The 21,685-nt window shown below is 38.2% G+C and overlaps 1 protein-coding gene across 8 annotated transcripts; it reads right to left on the reverse strand.

The window, feature by feature from the left end:
* Positions 1–4,242: 4,242 nt before the first annotated feature.
* LOC127296312 (inositol-tetrakisphosphate 1-kinase 2) lies at positions 4,243–12,024 on the reverse strand. Of its 8 annotated transcripts, XR_007848447.2 has the most exons (11): positions 11,585–12,022; positions 9,349–9,430; positions 9,139–9,171; positions 8,353–8,473; positions 7,475–7,567; positions 6,021–6,140; positions 5,725–5,901; positions 5,405–5,460; positions 5,245–5,329; positions 4,972–5,168; positions 4,243–4,675 (listed from the first exon to the last, which is right to left on the reverse strand). XR_007848447.2 is itself a non-coding variant. In XM_051326357.2 (10 exons), the coding sequence occupies exons 1-10, from the start codon at positions 11,773–11,775 to the stop codon at positions 4,581–4,583; spliced, it is 1,050 nt and encodes a 349-aa protein (XP_051182317.1). In that variant the 5' UTR covers positions 11,776–12,021; the 3' UTR covers positions 4,243–4,580. The 8 variants fall into 8 exon arrangements, 5 of the variants coding, with proteins under 5 accessions (XP_051182317.1, XP_051182316.1, XP_051182320.1 ...); XM_051326357.2 differs by lacking the exon at positions 4,972–5,168 and having other exon boundaries at positions 7,475–7,564; positions 11,585–12,021; XM_051326356.2 differs by lacking the exon at positions 4,972–5,168 and having other exon boundaries at positions 11,585–12,019.
* Positions 12,025–21,685: the final 9,661 nt, after the last annotated feature.

The raw sequence follows: 21,685 nt of genomic DNA on the forward strand, positions 1-21,685 counted from the left end.
AATGCGCACGAATCTAGCGTTTACATGGAGAGCCCTAGCCGGATTACAGGTTGCCTAACTACGGTACAATGTCTTGCCGTGTACCTCAAGGATCCGTCTTCCATCTACGTCGTACTGGATCCGGGTTCCTCACGGATCCGGCCTCCTCCAAAGGTCGGTTAGGATCCGGCTCCCTGATCCTGGACTGTACTTCATCCTTCATGATCAACAGCAACTGGGCCGCCCGATGGGCCACATGCCACATCACCGTCTGTGGACCACCCGGGTTTGCCGGATCTAGGCACTGTTGATGGTACACCCATGAAGTATACCCACAACAGGAAAACTGTTCGTTACTCATAATTTTTGAAGGTGCGATACTAGAGTTTTTCAAAGTTGTTCAACTCCCATATATGTACAAGGTAAAAATTCATTCAAGTAACAAATTTTTTTGACATGGTAATCTGTTCGATTTTTTTAGAAATTGATTAAGTTTAGAAACTATTCGAGGTGGTAATCGGTTCATTTTTTTCAAAAATGTTTAACTTGGGACTCTGTTCATTTTCAAATTTGTTCAAAGACGGAAATTGTTAAAGGCGGAAACCATTTCATAGTTGGAATTCGTTCATGTAATAGAAAAATATTCAAGGTGGAAATCCGTTAAAAAATGTTTATAGAAGGGATCCGTTCAAAATGCATTAGAATTTGTTCATCATGGAAATCCGTTCATGTAAACAACGTGTGAAAATCCATTCATCCTCGAAAATTGTTTAAAGAAGGAAAACAGTTCATGCTTTCGCAATTTTGTTCATCATCGAAATCCGTTCATGTAACCAACCTTGGGAAAAACGTTCATTTGTAGAATTTGTTTAAGTTAGGAAATGTTCGAGGTGGTAATCCGTTCATTTTTTTCAAAAATGTTTAACGTGGGACTTCGTACATTTTCAAATTTGTTCAAAGATGGAAATTGTTAAAGGCGGAAACAGTTCATAATTAAAATTTGTTCATGTAATAGATAATGTTCAAGGTGAAATCCGTTCATGTTTTCGATTTTGTTCATAATGGAAATCCGTTCATGTAACCAACCTGTGAAATTCGTTCATCTTTGAAATTTGTTTTAAAGAAGGAAACCATTCATATTTTGCAATTTTGTTCATCATGGGAAATTTGTTCATGTCTTTGGAAAATTCGTTCATCTTTTCAAAATTTGTTTAAGTTGGAAACTGTTCAACGTGGTAATCCGTTCATTTTTCAAAAATATTCAAGGTGGGAGTGCATTCATTTTCAATTTTTTGAAAACAGAAACCGTTCAAGGATGAAACCGTTCATAGGTGAAATTCGTTCATGTAATGAGAAATGTTTCAAGAAAACCGTTCATGCTATGCATGTAACCAACCTTGGGAATAAGTTCACTTTGAGAAATTGTTTAAGTTAGGAACTGTTCGAGGTGGTAATCCATTCATTTTTCAAAAATGTTCAACGTGCGACTTCACTCATTTTCCAAATTTGTTCAACGTGGGACTTTGTTCATTTTCAAAAAAAATCAAAGACGGGAATTGTTAAAGGCGGAAACTGTTCATAGTTTAAATTCGTTCTTGTAATAGTGGAAAATGTTCAAGGTGGAAATCCGTCAAAAATGTTTTAAAGAAGGAAACTGTTCATGTTTCGAATGTTTTCAACTCGGAAATCCATTCATGCAACCAATCTGTGAAATTCGTGCATCTTTGAAAATTGTTTAAAGAAGGAAACCGTTCATGTTTACAATTTGTTCATCATGGAAATCTGTTCATATAACCAACCTTGGGGAAAACGTTCATTTTTTTAGATTTTGTTTAAGTTAGGAACTGTTCGAGGTGGTAATCCGTTTGTTTTTAAAAAATGTTCAATATGGGACTTCGTACATTTTTAAATTTGTTCACAGATGGAAATTGTTAAAGGTGGAAACCGTTCATAGTTGAAATTTGTTTATGTAATAGGAAATGTTCATAGTTGAAATTCGTTCATCATGAAAATCCGTTCATGTAACCAACCTGTGAAATCCGTTCATGTCCAAAGATTCTTATATGCAAATAAACATGGATGCAATGCTAGTTGATAGTGAACCAGCATGGTGAAGATACAAGGGGACTGGAGTGGTGATATTTTTGTCATGAGACTGCACCAATCAAGAAATTTTTATCTATGTGCAAGGCAGCAAATGAATTAAATGGATAATTTCTTGGCACTAGTACTCTGTTTTTTCACTATGCAAAGTTGCTGAAATGAAACACTGTTTTCTTCAGGACCATTCAGACAACTATGTTTTTCTTAAGAAAAATGTCTAAAAACTATTGTGACTTTCCTACTTTTGATTTTTCTCATTGCTACTTTGCTGAAATGAAAGTTCTATCCCTAAGACTTAATACTGCTCTGACTTTCGTACTTTTGATTTTGCACTGCTACTTAGTACTGAGTTTTCCGCACTTTTTTCATAATGTTCTCGAAAATAACAGTATGGAAAATGCTCCGCATTTTTCGAGACACTAGCCAGCAAGGAAAGAACTGGAACTGAAAAAAAGTGCATCAAAAAGCAGTAAAAACGAAAAGAAGCTGCTACAAACATTACGGGCGAAAAGCTACAGGTCGAAAGAAAGCAAAGAAAAGCGAAACGGAGAAAGTAACGCGAAACGGTAACGCGAGAATGAAGGAGAATTATGTGCGAAACAGTAACACGAAACGTCCGTGCAAAGCGATATGTTAAATGGGCCGAGCCCATTTAAACCTATCCTTCGTACACAGGTGCGCGGAGCCGATCTTCCGGTCCGCTTAAAGCGATCAATAGGCGCACCCGTTAAGATGTTCGAGATTTGAAAAAATGTATAGATTTCAAAATAAGAAAATTTTAAAATTGAAAATTGCTCAAATTTGAAATTTTCTTAGATTCAAAATTTGCTCACGTTCAAAATTTGCTTAACTTTAAAATTTGTTTGATTTTAAAATTTCCGCAAAATTTTTTTGCTCCAAATATTTTCTGTTCAAAAAAGTTTTTGCAAATTTTTTTTCCAAAAACATTTAAAATCAATTGGTCATTTTTTCTTCAGAAAAATAAAATACTTATATTTCAAAATATTTGAGAAAAAAATTTAAAAAATCAATCAGAAAAAGCGAAAAAGGAAAACAAAAAAAGCGAAACAAAAAAATCGAAGTACCAAAAAAAAAAAAACCGTGTGCATACAAAGGAAAAAACCCACGCTAATGGGTCATGGCCCATATCGCCCCGTTAGCGGACGGGGTGTATTCTCCACCGCTAACGGGCGATGTATAGTATTTGCCGACGGGCAGCCACAATCGCACACGCTTATCTGGGCCTTGTCCAGGTATGGCCTTTTTGTCTATGGCCGACCAATTAGCACCTATCTCTATCTGGGCTGTCACCAGGCGCAGCCCCGATTCTCCTGGCCCAGCCCTGCTGTTTCCGATTCCGAGCCAGTCTCTGGTGTATGTGGATTTCGTCGAATCCGCATCCGGCGTCGGGCCGTGAATGCCTATATATCTGGAACCACATCTTACTGATCTGATCCCTGCCACAAGGATCCTGCGTTCCATCATCATCCTCATCATCCCCGCTCGACTCGCCCGATCGGCAGATCGCTGCTAGCACCCTTCTCCGAGCAGGCGTGCACCGGCAGATGGACCCCATGAGCGGCGTCGCTGGCGGCGATCTTGACCAGGAAAAACACAAGATAAGAAGAGGATCCACAAGGGAGTCGCGCAAGCTCAAGCCGGCATCGAGCTGCGCAATGGCGCTCCTGCACGCGCCGACGGTGGGCGAGACGAGCGAGGAGTACTGCGCGGTCTGCCACGACGATTTCAGGAAAGGCGACGCGCTCAGGACTCCCCTGCGCCCACTCTTTCCACGAGCGATGCATCTTCAGGTCGCTCCGTGTTCACCATCTCTGCCCTGTCTGCGACTACGAGCTGCCCACAAATGAGGAGGCAGTCGTGCTCGAAGCCTGCGCCAGAGCTGGAAGCGAGCTGTTTCGGTTTATCAAGATCGCCGGACTGCAAATCAGCCGAGGCTTTGTGAGCTGATTGTTGAGAAATCTATTTGCCTAGAAGAGCTAGTTTTACTGTTATGTATGGTAAACCTAAGCCAGGCCAAAAAAAATCTTGTTCCGAATGTTACTGGTACTTACTGTGATGCAGTGTTTGTTAAGAAACTGATCTATCAGTTGTACTACATAGTACTATGTTAAAGGACTCATGCTAAACATTCAAAAAAAATATGTTAACAATTCTACTTTATGAAACTTGAGTCAAGATTAATGATGAGAGGATCACCAAACTATGTTCAAAACAATCCTACACAAAGGCACCCAGAATACAATATTCACCGATTTATACAAACAAGGGTCATTCGAGCTTTTCTTCTTTATCCCCTTACTCCTGACCCTGTATGTGGCGCCACTTGTGAGTTCTGAGAAGATCAGCACTGTGAGTTTGGGACTTCTTCAAGCCTTTGGTGGGTTCCAGCTTATATCCCAGATATATACATTTCTGAAAAAGTATGGTTTCCGCCCATACATGCTCTCCTGTTGTTCAATCACAAACTTCCTCGCACTTCAGCCCTCGCTCAAGCTCCTTTTATAATTGTTTTGCCCAAGACTTTGCAAGAAGTCAGTGAATATGTGTTCATAGCCTGGCATTTTCCCATACCCTGTGGAAAAAATATTAGATCTGGGACGATAAAAAACTATTACTGTCAGGAAATTACCATGCTGTGAAATTGTCCAGATTCGAGACCATGAAGTGCTACATGCTCTCTTTTTAAAATGCAAGTTCTTCCCACAATATTTAATCCAACAAAACGGAAGCAACTTCTGCAGTACCATGTATATCGCTGTCTTCATAGAAAATGATCTGAAACCTCACTGAAACTACCCATCATCAAAATGCCTTTTGTGATTTGCAATGTCATTTTCCTAACCACTACATATTCTATTATGAAGTTACCTGTAAAGAGTTGGAACAATCTGCCCCTGGGCTGAACAACATACAGTTAGCAAGACTCTACTCATGCTCCAACCAAGTAAACCTTGGTTAGTGGAGAAGATATCCCTACTGGAACAGTGTTAAACTGGCCTAGACGGCCAGAGACATCTCGGGTTGATACACTTCTTTTCCCTTCGGCTGGGATAAAATTGTTTCGCCTAGCAAGTTCTTCATGAACATATTGACAGAACAAAAGAAATGCAAAGCCATGTGACAGACAAAATATCTACACACCTGGGAAGTAATTGATATCAATTATATAGTACCGATCATTTGCTCCAAGTTCTCTAATCATATCTACGTTGAACAATCTCAGACCCTGCAAATTTTAACATGTCAGGTGAATCAACAAACAAAACAGCCACACATAATTAAGAATCAGTGTTGGTCATACCAGCCGACTACGTAGCTCCCTGCTCAGTTTCTCTAGAAGTGGTCTTGGAGGAAGCTCTGTTCAGTAATGTAAACTGTTCATTTGGTGAAATAGAAATCGAAATCTGTCGGCCAACAGAACAAATTAAAAGGCCAACTAATTTTGAATTGAACGATTTTCTCCTCGGTTTGAAATGATAACAAAATAATATATTCACTTCATTTTTTTTCATGCCGAAGACAATTCCAAAGACATTTTTTGTTAATAAAAAGTTTGCACAAAATCAATTCAAAAAGAAAACTGAACAAAAGATAAAATTGAAAATATTGCAGACGACCCACCTGCAATACGAGGATCAAGGTCTGCATGGTCTGCACTAGCTGCAGCACATGAAACTCTTGGAAGTCGATAGATGCCAACATTGTTTAGTAAGTCATAGGTGTTAACATCAGGAACAGAAAACCTGCGGACAACCTGTATTGCTTCACCAATGATGTACACCTTAAAGAGGATCCCGCCTGTAGAAGTAATAAATCAGATGCTACATGTTACCTTCAATTCCAGCGGAAAGTGTCAGGTTACTGCAAGAAAAAAATATGGACAGATACAAGAAGGCCATATAAGAATCAGGACGTACCATGATTCACAAATTCCTGGAGTACCAGAGGTGGATCCAACATTGACAATGATGCCTCGTCGTATGCAAGAGATAGCTCATGAGATTTTGAAGTTCCATCAACAACCAATGGCTTGGCAACTGCAACAAAGAGAAGTGGGTTCCATCAGCAGTTTCCACTTACTAGTTCCATATATAACATACCGAAAGTCCCATGTAACATATTAAAGCACAATAAGACCATCCAGGAGCAGAAAATATACAGCTGGAAAAATGACCGAATATGTGATGATTTGAAATTGCAACTGGAAAGAGATCAGCCAACATCAAATTTGAGCATCAGTTTGCACCCCCAGTCAACCCTCCTTACTCTCCATCCTAATTCAAACTAGCGTGAAGTGACAGGATAGCTGCAGGACATGTTTCCAGATAACATGCACACAGAGTTAGGCAACACACATATTTCACCAAACTAAATTTTGGTGCCAGCGAGAAATAGTAACAAGAACTCTTCCTCTGTTCAATATCAGCATGGTGTCAAAGATGATTTCTGGAAACATTCAGACATATTCATGGAATAGGCAACACACATTTCTCGTTCAATATCAGCGAGAAATAGTAACGAGAATTTGTCTAAGATAATATCACAAATTCTCGTTCGCTGATATTGAACAGAGTTAGGCAACAAGACATATTTCTGGTCAAAGATAATATCACAAATTCTCGTTCATCATTCCCTTCCTTGTTTGGCATAAAGTGCATGCATGTTTGTATTGCAGACATTCAGTACTGATCAAAGCACAACAGGATGAAAGCTAAACTGATCAAAGCTGTACAGTATCATGACCACTAAATTCAAATGTATATTGGGAGGAGCAACAAATACAATCAAGATTCAAGAAGCGTGCAGCTTAGTGTACCCAGTGTATTAAAGTAGTACAATTTAGAAGAACAATAATGTCACAACCTATGTAATGCACCATGTACATAAAACTACAAGTGCTTAGCAGAAAAATCCCCTTATGTTCCTGCTCGTGTAATACCCTATTGAAAGTACATACATCAATGATAAGAAATCTCCTTATGTTCCTTCCCATGTAATACCCTATCGAAAGTACATGAATATGATCCCAATATGCTGCAGAACAGATTAGGACGGTCTAATTTCAGTAACACAGAAGGAGACTAACTCAACATTGCATATATAAGAGAAGCAGTTAATATATATTCATGGTCTTTTGTTAGAACCACGGTAACTGCATGGAGAGTATTAACCACAAGGAAATAATTCATACTCCACTCCAAACATAGTAGCAAGAATGCACTACCAGGTAACCAGATTGATTAAAATAAAATGAGTCCTGAGAAGCTAAAGCAAAGTGAGCAGATTTGACTAATTCAAAAGGATCATTCGCAGCATGTTTCAAAATCTTTTATCCAAGAAAATTGATATTTACAGGGTTTGAATAAGTTACCTAATGGCAAGGTTAGTCCAGCCATGGCAACTGCAGTTGGTATAGAGGACGGATCTTTCATAATGACCAGTTGGCGTGGAGTGCAAACTTCTTCTGGCATGGTTCAAAGTTTAAAACATAAACATTTATATACAATTATAAACATATTATGTGCTTCATAGAAGTAAGCTGAAAATGCACTTTTAGCAATCTGCATGTCAATATGCTACGTGTTCATGATGAATCAGAAAAATAGACTGTCCAATTGAACATAATTTGTCAGTGAACTTATCCAGCAATAAATAAGTCAACAAGGAATTTTACCCAGAGTTTCGTAATTTTCCGTAGCTGAGTTAGTTTAGTGCTCTCATATGTTTGAACGTGATTTACATAGAAACCTTAATTTTAAACTGGTTCACAAGGAAAGAAATAGGACTCTGAATCCATCTTGTCAACAGGAAAATCTCGTCTGTTCAATTCTATTGACAGCAAAAGTCTATTCTTCTCTAGGACTGCGTTTATATGATAATTTAGTAAGAATGTGACGTGTCAATGTGAAGAATGTTAACTCACAAAATATAAAATAGACAAACCTTTTTTTACGAAACAAGAAGGGGACTCAGCAATTTCATTACAAGAGGAAAAACGAAAAAGGGTTCATATACACAGGAAACCTTGAATTGATGTGCCTATTTTTATGAGTGGATTGAGTGCTTGGGTGAGTGAGAATGTTTCCACTATGTTACTCATAGTACACCGTGCCTTCAGATATATGCACATTTTCACACTACAATAATCTCATGGGTGAGAAAATGTGCAGCACTCATCCAAACAAATTCAAATGTGTTTTCTTATTTTCATAGCACAAATATCCATCTTAAGGGTATCTGCATTACTACCATAGAAACTGGACAGGTTCAGATCTGCTACTTCTTCAAGCATCGATTGTCGATTGTTTAGATGCTCGATGGCATTGGGTGGATCAAGAACAGTGACTTCTGGATGCACTTCATGATAATCCTTCACAAAATGAAGAAAATTAAATTATGAAAACAACAGAAAACAGGAAATCCAGATATAGAAGCTAACAGCAGAGTATTACAATCACGATAAGCGAACAGGATTTGATTCTGCAAGCGGTTCAGTACGAACGAAGAAATTCCGAACAAAAGGATCGTTTCATAGTGAGCCGCAGTAGACATTTCTTTGTATTAGATAATTGAGAATACTAACTGTCATCACTGCAGACAGGATAAACACTTAATCTTAGGACCTCCATTGCAGAATACATGACTTCCTAAAATCAGTAGTTGTTTTTTTTTCTAACCTTGGCTCCTAATATATGATAAATCATTTGGATTGGTAAGGAGAACAGAATATCATTAAATTTCACATGAATCACATTTTCATAATATTTTTGTATAGTTTTTTTTTGCGAATATTTTTGTATAGTTTTCTAGTAGCACAAATAAAACATAATGGTAAAAGATGTTTGCTGGAGACTGTCAGTATCTAAAATGTCGTACTTTTGAACAGAGAGGCTATGTGGGCACAGATTTACCAGGACATGGCACCAACTACAAGGGAAATTAGGTAATACATGTCGAGATGTGCATACTGTATCAGTATGGTACACTCATTCATTTTCAGATCATCATGTTTCAAAATATGGAGTCAAATATTACCTCCAGAACTCGCTGCCACTCCTTGCTAGTTTTCTACAGAAGAAAGCAAAGAATTTATGACGACATATTTTTTAAAGGATTAAGCATAAGTCGCTTCTTTCAAGGATCAAAAGGTTCATAAACACAACCATTGGAAAAATATGTAAAACAATCTTAGTTCTAAAAACTATGCGTCCGCAAACTTTCAGAACATATTTATAATTGACTAACCTTGTGCAGTATAATATCAAATGGTCCTTGCTCGGAGAGAGGATGAGTCTCATCAATTGATACGAAACTAATTCCTTTCTTCCTGACAAAGAAAAATGCACATGTTTAAAAACACATCAAGCGTCACTAAAATAAAATATTGGAAAGAGCTATAGAAAACTAGTTAACACACATGGCTAGTGAATGTACACTTATAATACGTGGTAGACATTATTTAAGCTGAATTCCAGCTCTCTGCTAAAATTCAAAAAGAATTAGTCTATGACCAAGTCAGCTTGAGATAAATTTGTTTTTAAGTGTAGCCGACTATCAATCTAATGCAGATCAGAAAGTTACAGGGCTACCTCCAAAGGATAAAAAGGAATGATACAAGGGAAACCAGCGTCATGTCAGAACATTCATCGTTTTAGTTACTCAACAGCACTGTTCAAAAAATCGGCCGAGATACCGATTTATCGGCCGATTTATCGTGAATCAGGTGGTAACCGATAAGATTTTGGCATCTCGGCTAATTTATCGCTGCACCGAGATTTCGGCCGATTTTCAGCCCGATGACCGATATTTTGGCCGATTTTGAGTGAAATTTTGCTGAAATTCGGTCTGGCAGTCGTTATTTTCGTTCTATAGTCTTGTAGAACTAAGCATTAGCTCAAAATTACCATTTTTATTGATTCAAATACAAGGAATCAAGGTAATAATTCTGTTTGATACTTCAATATTATCTATACATAGCATATTATAGAAAATTTAGTGCCAAAAATTAGGATTTACAAAAAATTAAGCCGATAAATGATCGAACGATAAAATCGATTAATCGTTCGATAAGCGATTAATCTCCATTTCGAAGCTGGCCGATAAGTTAGTGATTCACGATTTCTTGAACATTGCTCAACAGTATGGTAGGGTTCATATTCAAATAAAATAAAATAACTAACTTCAAATATAAAATTTGATCAAGCAACGGTTGGTCAATCTCGTGAAAAATATTTTCTTGCAAACTTATTTTACTTTACTTTCTCATATGCCTTGCTCATGTTCTTCTTACCAAAAAACATGCCTTGCTTACGTTCTTTAGCCTGTGAGGCAACTCACAAGGGTAAACTCCAATTGTTTCTCATCCAGAACATTTATTTAAAGTTATTAAACAATAAAAGTACATATATAAAAAAAATTGAATAGTTAGATGACACATTTTATTGCATGAAGTTACAGACCCACCGTTCTAACGTGATGCACATCTATAATTTGTTTGAGAATTTTCAAGATGCAAGTGCATAAACTGACTTTTCGAATTTTGTTTTTCCCTAAAATCAAAAGATGTATCAGTCCCATAATAAAATAATTCAATTTTGCAGGGAAAAATCCTTGTTAGTTCATGTTCCATAATTTCTGGACATACTTTTCTTATGTTCGTAGGCTGGGAAGCAACTAGCAAATAGTTGAATGAGTTTAGCTCTTCGTTCAAATAAACAAACAAGATAGCCAGCTCAAAGATTGTTTGTCAGTGGTCCATGTTGCCATCAAATCTAGCGATGCATTCACTAAAGTGGAAATGATCCGAGAAAAGACATAGCCATCAATAAGCTGTCATAATCGGATAATCCATGTGATGTGCTTATCTCTAGGAATATTCCAGCTAGAAACCCAGATGCCGGGCAACAAGGATTAGCACACTACAAAGCATTTTGTCAAGTGGGCATAATAATAATAATACAATTATAGACTATGGATACCCCTCATGCAGTGCAACCGTCAACACAGGCGCCCGAATAAGGCATCTACCGCTGCCATTGGAATTTCTAATCTAGAACCCAACATGCTTCACTTAGAAGCCACTCTCACTAGCCACCCCTGCTAACTTTATACTCCGGTAGACGTACGATTCGATGACTGATCAATAAGCGCTACCAAGGAATAGAATAGCATTCCATTCCTCCACCCTATATTGTAGAAATTGTAATGGTTGGAACATCAATTGCTACCCTTTTATCGCCTCTGCCTGTTCAAGCAAAATGCTGCTCATCTTCAGAAACTGAACCAAGAACAGCATTTTCATCCAGGAGCAACACTCTTCAGCACCTCTTGACCAGAAACAAAAACTTGTTTTTTCTTTCTTTTTGTGAAAAATACTCCACACGCAGCAAACACAAACCATGTAATAAATCTTTCACCACTTGATCCCCAGGGAATGAATGGAGCACATGTCTTTAGGGGGCGGTGAAGCAGGCTTTTTTACCTCGCCAGCAAGAGCAGCTTGGGCTGGAGGAAGCTCTTCACCTTCTTCTTGGTGAGGGCGTAGCCCACCACCAGCCTCGGCGCAGAGACGGCAGCTGCCACTGCCGCTCCGTTCGGCGACGACGATGACAGCAGAGCTGGATCCATCACCGCATCCTCTTCGCCATCCGACACATCCCCGTGCAGCCTCATCCCCGCGAGCTCTATCCTGAACTCCTGCCACGAATGGCCGGTGAACCCAAATTGGCAGAAAATTCGGGCATAAATTCCACGCTGAGGGGGAGCGCGCGCGCGTGAGAGTTAGCTGGGTTTGGGGCTCAGGTGGTAGGGCTTTGTCTGGAGGATTTGGGGGAAGAAAATTGTTTCCCGGAGCTTCCGCCCTTGTTAATGGCGAGACGAGTGGAAGAGGGGGAACGGACAGAGCAGTCGGGTATTTGTAGACGACGAAGGTGAGTGGGTGATTCATGGTGACCATATTATCTGCAGCACTCCGCATCACATGTTGATTTTTTATAAAACAACCTTATAAACGTAGCACGAGAAGATGTATATGTGAATTTTTTTATTTCAGTTTAAAAGATGTATTTTAAAATAGAGTTTACATCCATTCTCTAGGATAAATTCCAAAACACTTGATTTGTTTTCATGGATTTAAAATGCACATATCTTCTGACAAGAATTAAGAAAGATACGTTTTAAATCCATTCTCTAGGGTAACTTTGTTCTTCCTTTCATTTTTTTTCGAAAGTGGGAAACGAACCTCAGCCTCTGTATCAAAGTGATAAATTCGGCCTTTATTTCATTATTAAAATTCAGTCGGAAGCCTTACACAAAGTATCCTTATTACAGCTTGTGGATCACACAAAGTTTCTACAAGAATCAACCACCTAAAAACTGAAACCAAAACACAACGCCAATGTCTCAACATGTGAGCCTGCGATCAAGCTGCCAGCCGCACCCGCTGAATAAATCCCGAGTAACCAATCCAAATGGTTGCACCTAAAATCCATGTCCAGACGTTACGCCTATATTTCATAATTTGCAAGAATCAAAATATACTTTCCCCCCTATGTTTTGGCTTTTCAATTCATATGTAAGTGTATGTAGACTCACTTGTAGAAATTTTATGATAGTGCCATCTATGTTGAATTTTCGAGTTTTCAGCTATGTGTACAATAGAGTCATAAATAGTTTCCTCCCCACTCACAATGATAATATTTTTTTGATAAAAATATTTTTTATTAGCTCAAAAGTCGCTCCACTTGATACATGCCATTTTAAGGAGCTCCTTATTTTCTAGACGATGCAAATTGCATAAAGTGCGTAAATAAAATGTTATTGCATTGTATATATTATCATAGAATGTCGCATTTCTGGAAAATTTATTTGATATGTGTTTCACTGTTATTGATGTGTAATGGCTAATTGTTGAGATAAATTGTGGTGACCCGGCATACCACTGCATGGTGTAGTATGCAAGTCTGATATAATACCAATGAAACACCGTTCCACTAGTATTATATCGCTCAGAGTGGTACAACAGAAACATATGCGGGTCCAAGGCATGTCTATAGAATTACAACATTGACTCTGTTACATAAGATCATCACAGCCTCCTACTTTACAATGAGATAAATCTGCAAATAAACTCCAGAAGAACGACTCGTAGTCTAATCCTATCACGAACTCTATTTGTAGAGTATTTGACTAGCTATAGAGGCTATAAATAGATTCTAACTAAGTAGGAGCTAGATTTAGGAAGCTAGTTCCATTCTATGGCTAAACTAGGTTTTCTCCTTGTTGGATGTGGTATCTGACTCCTCTGACAGGGTCCTGTCTCTTGAAGTAGTTGTTGACTCCTCGGCCTCCGAGTTGCACTGTAGATCCTCCTTCGATGCTTCCATATCTAAGCAGGGGATTTAAGAGTGGGATGAGTACGAGCGTACTCAACAAGTTCATTATTGGAAAGAGGTGTTTAATGCACTAGCTACGACATTAGACCAGAAAGTCTAATACCAATGCAGGTTTTCATAATCATTTCTTCAAAAGGTTGCTTTTATTCAGAAGAACTATGTCCGTCAGCCTTCACCGGTTTACTAGAACTTCATGGAGCTCCTTTCCGGCCGCGTTTGCAGTTTCATATCCCGGAACAGGGAGTGACAGGTCACGGTTCTTTACACTCTGCAGAGGTGTGTTGCTTTACCCATAAGAGATCTTAACCTTGGTGCCAACCGAGTCATGTTCTCGTCCACACTTCCTATGGTGTGAGGCCCGGTATAAGGTCTAGCCAATCATGTTCCTCCGCTACCTCGAACACCCACCCGTTGTTGCATGCCCCGACCCTGGGTCCACGCCGGTCCCATTATTCCTGTAGCTTTCAAGGTGGACCCCGATCACGACGACAGTGTTGGGCTCTACCATACACTCCTACGCCGGTAGCTGCAACCCATCATAGACCGCAATACCGTGGGGACTTAAGGCTTCCCCAGCCTACCGCTTGTTCTTCGAGTGACAAGTGTCTACGGACTATGCCGTGGGGACTTAAGGCTTCCCCAGCCTACCGCTTGCCACCGATAGATACAAGTGTCTACGGTAAAGCGCATCCGTTGATGAACGAGAGGTGGAAACACTTTTGACTACTCCGTCCCACTCCGGATCTTATGGTTAACACGGGTATTACGGCACAAGAATCACTGGCGACATTTGTTGTTTAATCCTAGATGGATATAAACCCTTGCAATGGAACCTCCACCATATCAACACAATCCATGGTTCCATTGCCCACCACATAGTCATATTCATAGTTATGAAAGTAGTGGTTTTGGTTTTTATGCAATAGTGATAATCATAGTACTTTGCAAGTAATTTGATAGAAATACTCAAATGACATGAGCAAGTGATGAACTTGCCTTTCTTGACTGCAAGATTATGCAGACAAGGTCTTCGATACGCAATAACTCCAAATTCAGAAATAGCATCATCGTCCGGTAAGGACGATGTTTAAAAGATTGGCAAGGATGCAATAATGCATAATTATGAGATGCGATCGCTCTAAGCGTAACCTAACCCCGGTGATTTAGGATTAGTGAGTTGTAATGATTAGTTCAGGGTGTGTTGCACTTTTAGAGTGATTCACAAACAAGGTTCTTATTAGGGTTGAATACTTGGTATCATAAACATGTGCTGCAATATATCATAAGAATAGCATTAATAGCACACAACAATAAGATTTGATGTAATCCTAACATGTAATGAGTAGTGGTTGGTTTTAGCACTACATGTCATGGTTAATAATTGATTATTATATACTTAAAAAGAATAACTTTTGAAGAACATGTTATTTAATAAAGAACAAGGATAATAATCAGGGTTGTGGAGTTCCATGGTTTATTATGGTTCTAACTGGATTCTGGAGTGAGTAGTAGATGGATCACAACCTAGTTGGATTCATCAGCACCGAGGGCTTGTAAGGTGGAGTTAAGCCTAGGCATCCTAAGTAATTAATTACACATGGGTGCTATCAAGATTGGTTTATCTTGCTAGTGATAGCTGGCTAGGGTTTATAGGTCCTTATAAGCAGGGTTGATGATGATTCCTTATTTTCTTCAAAGGAATAACTTTTGAAGAACATACTTCTTAAGTAATAAGAAGTATATCAATTAGGTTGAGGTTGTTTAGGTTTGCTATTTATTTCCCTAAGTAAAATAGTTGGTTCCTAAATAAGATGGTTCATAAGTATCCAACACTAGTAGGGTTTAGTGGAACAAGGATATGTAGTGCAAAATAATAGGTATGGTTACTATTAGGGTTCATCACCATGGCGTGATGTTAAGCATGGATAATTAAGGAGGATTGTTTTTGGTAATAGGATCTAGGGTTTATACTTGGTTAACCCTACTTGATTATCTAGGTCTGATGAAGATGAACTCATGGGATACCCATATATTAGTGATAGGTCTTCTACATTTTATGTGTCCAAGACAAGTATTTAGTTGCTACTATGGTGCTATGATTTGGAAGAAGGTACCATGATCACATGTTCTAACCTAAGGTTTTAGGTTTAGGACAATTTAGGGTTCACATGTACTAATGGAACTAGGGTCTAAATGGCATTAGGGTTTTAGGATTACACATGAAATGATGAGTTCCTAGTTTTCTACCATATGGAATTAGTGTCGCATAATTACTATTTAGTTCACAAGTTAATAACTTCATTAATAAAGTTGAAGTTAATAATAACTTCAAAATAAAATAATATTCAATTTGGCTTTTTACTATTTTTAAATAATTTACTAATTAGGGTAATCATTAATTAGGGTTTTAAATCCTCCTGATAAGGATTAATAAATTAATAGTAAAGGAAAATTAATTTTAATGTTTTCCTTATTTACTTACTGGTTTTTATTTATTTTAGAGGGTTTTACTAATTATTGAATTTTAATTGAATTTAGATTTAAAAGAAAAGACTTAATTATTAAGTATAAAACAATTAAATTTTTATTAAAAATAAAAATTTCATATTATATTTTTATTGGATAGAGTTTTCTTTTCTAAGAATTTTGATATCTTATTTATAATTTTCTGAGTTATGATGAATATCCTATAAATTTGCAAAGTTTCAGATATTAATGAAATTTGAAATTTAAACAGGAATACAACTTGTACCGGTTCAATTCTAACCACAGACAATGACAGATGGGCCCGAATCCATGTCAGCGGCCACATAGACAAAGACTGGTCAAAAGACCTCGTGGGGGACCCACTGGCCACGACGCTCTCGCCGGCGGCTTGACGCCGGCGGCCAGAAAACGGCCGCGCCGCCGATTTAAGGCCTCCCCGGACGAACTAGTACTTGATTTCGAATCCCCACAACGTTCTGAGACCGATGGTGGTAGCGTTGCTTCCCGCCGGTCACCGGAGATGGCTCCGGCGAGCTCAACTGCGGCGGCTCAATCCGGCCGAGTAGCGGGATTGCGCTACGGTTGATCCTAAGACGAATAAAAAGGTGCCTGAGATGCGCAAGATCGACCTGAGGCGGTTGGTGAGCTCGGTGAAGCCTGGGGTAGTCGGAGATGGTGATGAGGTCGCGATTTTCGGCGATGGCCGGCGGACTGGATTGGCTTGATTGCGGCGATAGAGCTTTCCCCTTCTCGATTCCTTTCTCCTAGACACTTACTGCGGCATCGCGCTCCTCCTCATGTACTTCACGGACGGCGGGGTGCTTCACACCGGAAGCTAGCCGGAGTTTCTTCCGATAGAGGTGGTGGCGGTGTTCGGAAGAGATTGAGAGATAGAGAGAACGAGAGTGAGATAGAGATGACGGCAAAGATTAGGGGCGTCTCGGTGCTCCTCTCCGTGCTATTTATAGGACGAGGCGAGCTCGACGTGGTTCAAAGCGGTGGCGCCGTTCGTGGCCGAGTCCCTTCTGTGCGTTGTCGACATTGGGGAAGAAGAGGTTCTCGTTTTTAACTTATCCTATTAGGATTTAACTTATCCTATTAGGATTTAACTTATCCTCACATACCTCAAGAGCATGATCATGGATTAGGCATGATCAACTTGTTCTTAATAACTTTACCTCAAGTTCTTAGGGTTATGATCATTACTCAATTTATAATGATCAAGATTTGGCTTCCTAAGTTATCTCTCAAGAATTAGGTTTCTCAATCCCATGATCAAGCATTTTCTTGATCAATTAAGGTATAGCACTTCTATTTTACTTTCTAGGACATGCATACTATGGTTGTCTCAACAGTTTATATCCCAGGAGAAGGCCTGAGATATTCACTTAGAATTCTTCTCATGAATGATGATATAACCATCTGGGTATAGTTCTCTCCCTCACATTCAAGTGTTGGCTTAACTTTCTTGAGTGTAACACCTTAGTTTGAGCTCTCTCTCTCATAGGAATAGTTTATTCAAGGTTTTATGGTGTACTCCTAATATCTTCTTAGGTATCTAGGCTCAGGTTCCATTTGTCTAGCTTAATTGGGTTAGTCTCTTCCTCACCTTATCAATTCATGGATATGGCATTATTCCATGTGATAATAAGGTATCTCACCACTCCAAGATGAAATGGTTGTTCCTAATACTTTAGTTCAAAGGTTGTCCTTGATTCTTAAATAGGTAAAGCTTGGATTGATATGAATGGTCTCACTCATTTGGGAAGGACTTTAATACTAACCTGAGGTTAGGCTCTAAAGAGATTGATGTGATCATCAATGTCCATGTTAAATATAAATGGTTTATCTCTCTAGGAATTGTCTTGGATAATATCCTAGGGTTTCTCTTGAGGATAATGTTTTGAATACTTGGATGTATATCCAAGGTTTGCCTCAAGGTTTGTTATTGCTTCTCTAATAATTATAGTAGAACTCTCACCTCTCTAGGTTTGATGTATAGTGTGTTGGAATGTAGAAGAATATATACTTCTTGAGTTGATCTCCTTGTCTTGTTTCCAAGATTGAAATAAAATGAATACCATGAGGTTCATGGTAGGATCAAGGATTGGTTTAAGACATGGAGAAGATAAGTGAAGAATAGTTTCTCCAATTATTTTTACTTGATTTACAATTAAATGGATGTTCATATGTTATGGCAAGGATTACCATATCATGGTCTGTTATAAGATCAAGCAATGGATCCTTGATTGAAGTGTTGTTGTGTGAGATTTAATTCCATTTGATCTAACCCCTTAGATCAAATCATCTCTGCCCAAAACAAGATTTTAGCAAAGTCACATTGAGGTTTATAGCGCTTGACTTGGTGAGCTACTTCAATTCCACCAAGGTCAAGTGAAACTTTAGTTACTGTGACTGTTTTACTTTAAAGCGCGAAAATTCCCCAGATTTTCTATGCATGAATGCAATGCACACATATGTTTCCTCTATTTTTGTAACCCCAATACCTGGGATATTACAGTCTCTACCCCTTAAACTAAACTTCGTCCTCGAAGTTTGATCTCTCTCACGTTTCCGAAGTGTGGATCTGACTTGTGCAGACTATATCTTTTCTCGAACTTCGTAGTGATCTTACTGGGTATAATTGAATATATCCCTTGTCCAGATTCTTCCTGGAATCCGTTAGGGTTTGTCTCTGAACCATGGTTCTTACTTTGATTCTTTGATTTCTTCCAACTCTATAAGCTGGTTTCCTTTCTCATTGAAGATTCAATGATTGAGACTTCTTCTGGTGCTGCTAGTCTTATTCGAAGGCTAATTTGATAATAAACTCCTAATTGATAAATAGGTCCTTATTTTACCTTACTACCAAAAGTGCAATAATGGTACTTGGTAAGGTATTTACCATGGAAATGATCCTAATGGTTTATTCCTCTAAGAATGGATTAGACTCATTTAGTCCATCCAATCATGGTTTATAATTGATACCTATAACTATTTTGGGTTCTTTAGGTTCCATGAAAGGAATCATTCTATTAGTCTATGGTTCTGGTATATTCAATCTTCTTCAGTCTTTGGCCTTCTCGGGCTGTATTTTATCTACGGTATTTCCTTCGTTCAACTTCATTATCATTAGCTTACTTGAGCGTGCATACTTCTGAGCAAATATTGCTCACTTTCTCAAGTTATAGTCCACTTCTTACTTCCTCGAGGTATGAACCTCGGCTTCACAGTACGACATTCTTCTGAAAGTAGTGTTCAACAATCTTATGAAAATAAGATCGAACTTCCTCTCAGTTCAGACCTTCTGCTTCTATCTAGCTTAAAGTATTGAGTCATTGTATATCCATCTTAATCTTTACTCTACCCCTTAGAGTTTTCTTATGATCTTCAACTCCTTTTCTTCGAACTATTGGACTTATGGTTAGAATATTGGTCTAGGTCTAGCTTATGGTTTGTACTTCTTCTAAGGTCTCGTGAAGGATCTTCGTGGTATATTCACTCAGTTGTGGACATCCAGTGTGAATCCTTCGACTAAATGATTACAGGTCATTGTTATTTGGCTAACAAAGTTTTATTTGTTCACAACTTCTTGATACAAATAATCCTATGGTGGACTACTTGATACTAATTGTGGCTATTTGTTAACTAAAAATGGGTTCTAGTATAGGTTTTGACCAATTGGTCGAGACATCTTCTACTCTATCTCCCAGTATTGATCATATACCAACTGTGGTCTTCTGTTACCATCTGTGGTCTTCTTATATCTTCTATTCTTTAGGGTTTATTTTGCAAGAAAACCACTAGCTGACACTATGATTATAGTATCCTAAGTGATTTTCCATGCATTCCCTCTTCTATAATGACTATGGATCTGCTTGAGCTTCACCATAATCACCAGATTTCTCACCTTCATGCTTCTTATGTACTAAAGTACTCCTCTGTTGAGGTAAAGCATGAATTTTGATTGGTACTTCCTTCTGAATATTGTGGTTGCTTCCCACAACTTTACTCCTTTCTTCTAATGAACCTTCATCTTGTCTTCAGAATCTTTAGAATTCTTCACTTCCTCACATGAATACCATTACCCTCTAGATCTATAGCATCAAGTAAGAACTTGATATTGCAACATGCATTTGCATATCAAAGTCAAACTTCATGTATGGATCTAGTCAAACAATGAAAATCCAATAAAATCCAAGAAGATTCAGCATTGTGCATATAATACACACCATCATAAGCCTGAATATAATAGTTGAGTAAGACATCTCTAAACATCAGGCTCTGATGTGTAGTATATAACACCACATAAGATAGGTTTATATCGTGATACTTAGCACGAGTATTTGGGATTCTACTATTTGTCTCAACATTTACCTTAATTGCACATTTGCAATGAGATAAACTTGAAATAAAGTGGTTTGGGATGGTTAAGGTTAACCTAATTTTCTCCGGAAGTACTACTTAACTTCCATTTTGTTGAGGACTATCTCACATGATAAGTCTAGGTTGTAACATGGCTACTCTAAACACATAACTATTGGAATATAGTTGCTATATTTCCAAGTATTTCTGTCATAAGACTATGGTCATGATGTGCTTGGCACACTTCCCATAGTTTTGGGAACACAATTCTTGTACTATTGTTTAGCATTTGGCTTCTTATTGTACTCCTCCTAAATATTTTAGATGTTCATCAAATAATGATCCCGAGGTGAATCATATATGATTACTATTCCTACCAAGTAAGTAGGCATATTTTATTCCTATCTCTCTTCCTTATTTCCCATGATTGACTCATCATGGTCTTTTCTACCTCATATGACTCATAGTTATCACTTACTATCAATTGTTTCACAAGTTTGGATAATTTACTTACTCATTACTTAACTTGGTCTACATTTTCTACTATGATATCTTAATTATCTTCATCACTTGATATTATTCCTTTTACAGGTCTGAGTAATTCTTATTTAACTATAACATGTGTTGGTACACATCTTCCAATAGGATATCTTCCTTATGGTTGTATCCTCTCTTTGGACTACCATGTATTGTATACCAACTGTGATCTACTCATCTATTGTTTTAAGGACTTAATGGTATACTACATATTTTGGAATTAGCTGACTAACTTCACTTTATCTTGGTCAGTTAGGTAAGAAATGTTGACTCAAGTGTGTCAGGATTATTCTCAAGTGAATATCCATCTCAAGTCATAAGATAATTTGGTTCAACTAAGACAACTTCCTATAGACACTACCAATCCTATAGGTCTCCTTTAAAGGGTTTTAATCCTAAGGTCAAAGCATTTGCTCTGATACCAACTGTGGTGACCCGGCATACCACTGCATGGTATAGTATGCAAGTCTGATATAATACCAATGAAACATCGTTCCACTAGTATTATATCGCTCAGAGTGGTACAACAGAAACATATGCGGGTCCAAGGCATGTCTATAGAATTACAACATTGACTCTGTTACATAAGATCATCACAGCCTCCTACTTTACAATGAGGTAAATCTGCAAATAAACTCCAGAAGAACGACTCGTAGTCTAATCCTATCACGAACTCTATTTGTAGAGTATTTGACTAGCTATAGAGGCTATAAATAGATTCTAGCTAAGTAGGAGCTAGATTTAGGAAGCTAGTTCCATTCTATGGCTAAACTAGGTTTTCTCCTTGTTGGATGTGGTAT

Source organism: Lolium perenne, chromosome 4, assembly GCF_019359855.2.
Source record: "Lolium perenne isolate Kyuss_39 chromosome 4, Kyuss_2.0, whole genome shotgun sequence".
NCBI lineage: Eukaryota > Viridiplantae > Streptophyta > Magnoliopsida > Poales > Poaceae > Lolium > Lolium perenne.

What these genes read in the sequence shown, in the direction of transcription:
- LOC127296312 (XM_051326356.2), bottom strand. Translation starts at nt 11,775, where the DNA reads ATGAGGCTGCACGGGGATGTGTCGGATGGCGAAGAGGATGCGGTGATG. An exon ending in CCAGGAATTTGTGAATCATG is followed by an intron (nt 5,902 to 6,020) that starts GTACGTCCTGAT and finishes TTACTTCTACAG; the next exon opens with GCGGGATCCTCTTTAAGGTG. An exon ending in GGGAGCTACGTAGTCGGCTG is followed by an intron (nt 5,330 to 5,404) that starts GTATGACCAACA and finishes TAAAATTTGCAG; the next exon opens with GGTCTGAGATTGTTCAACGT.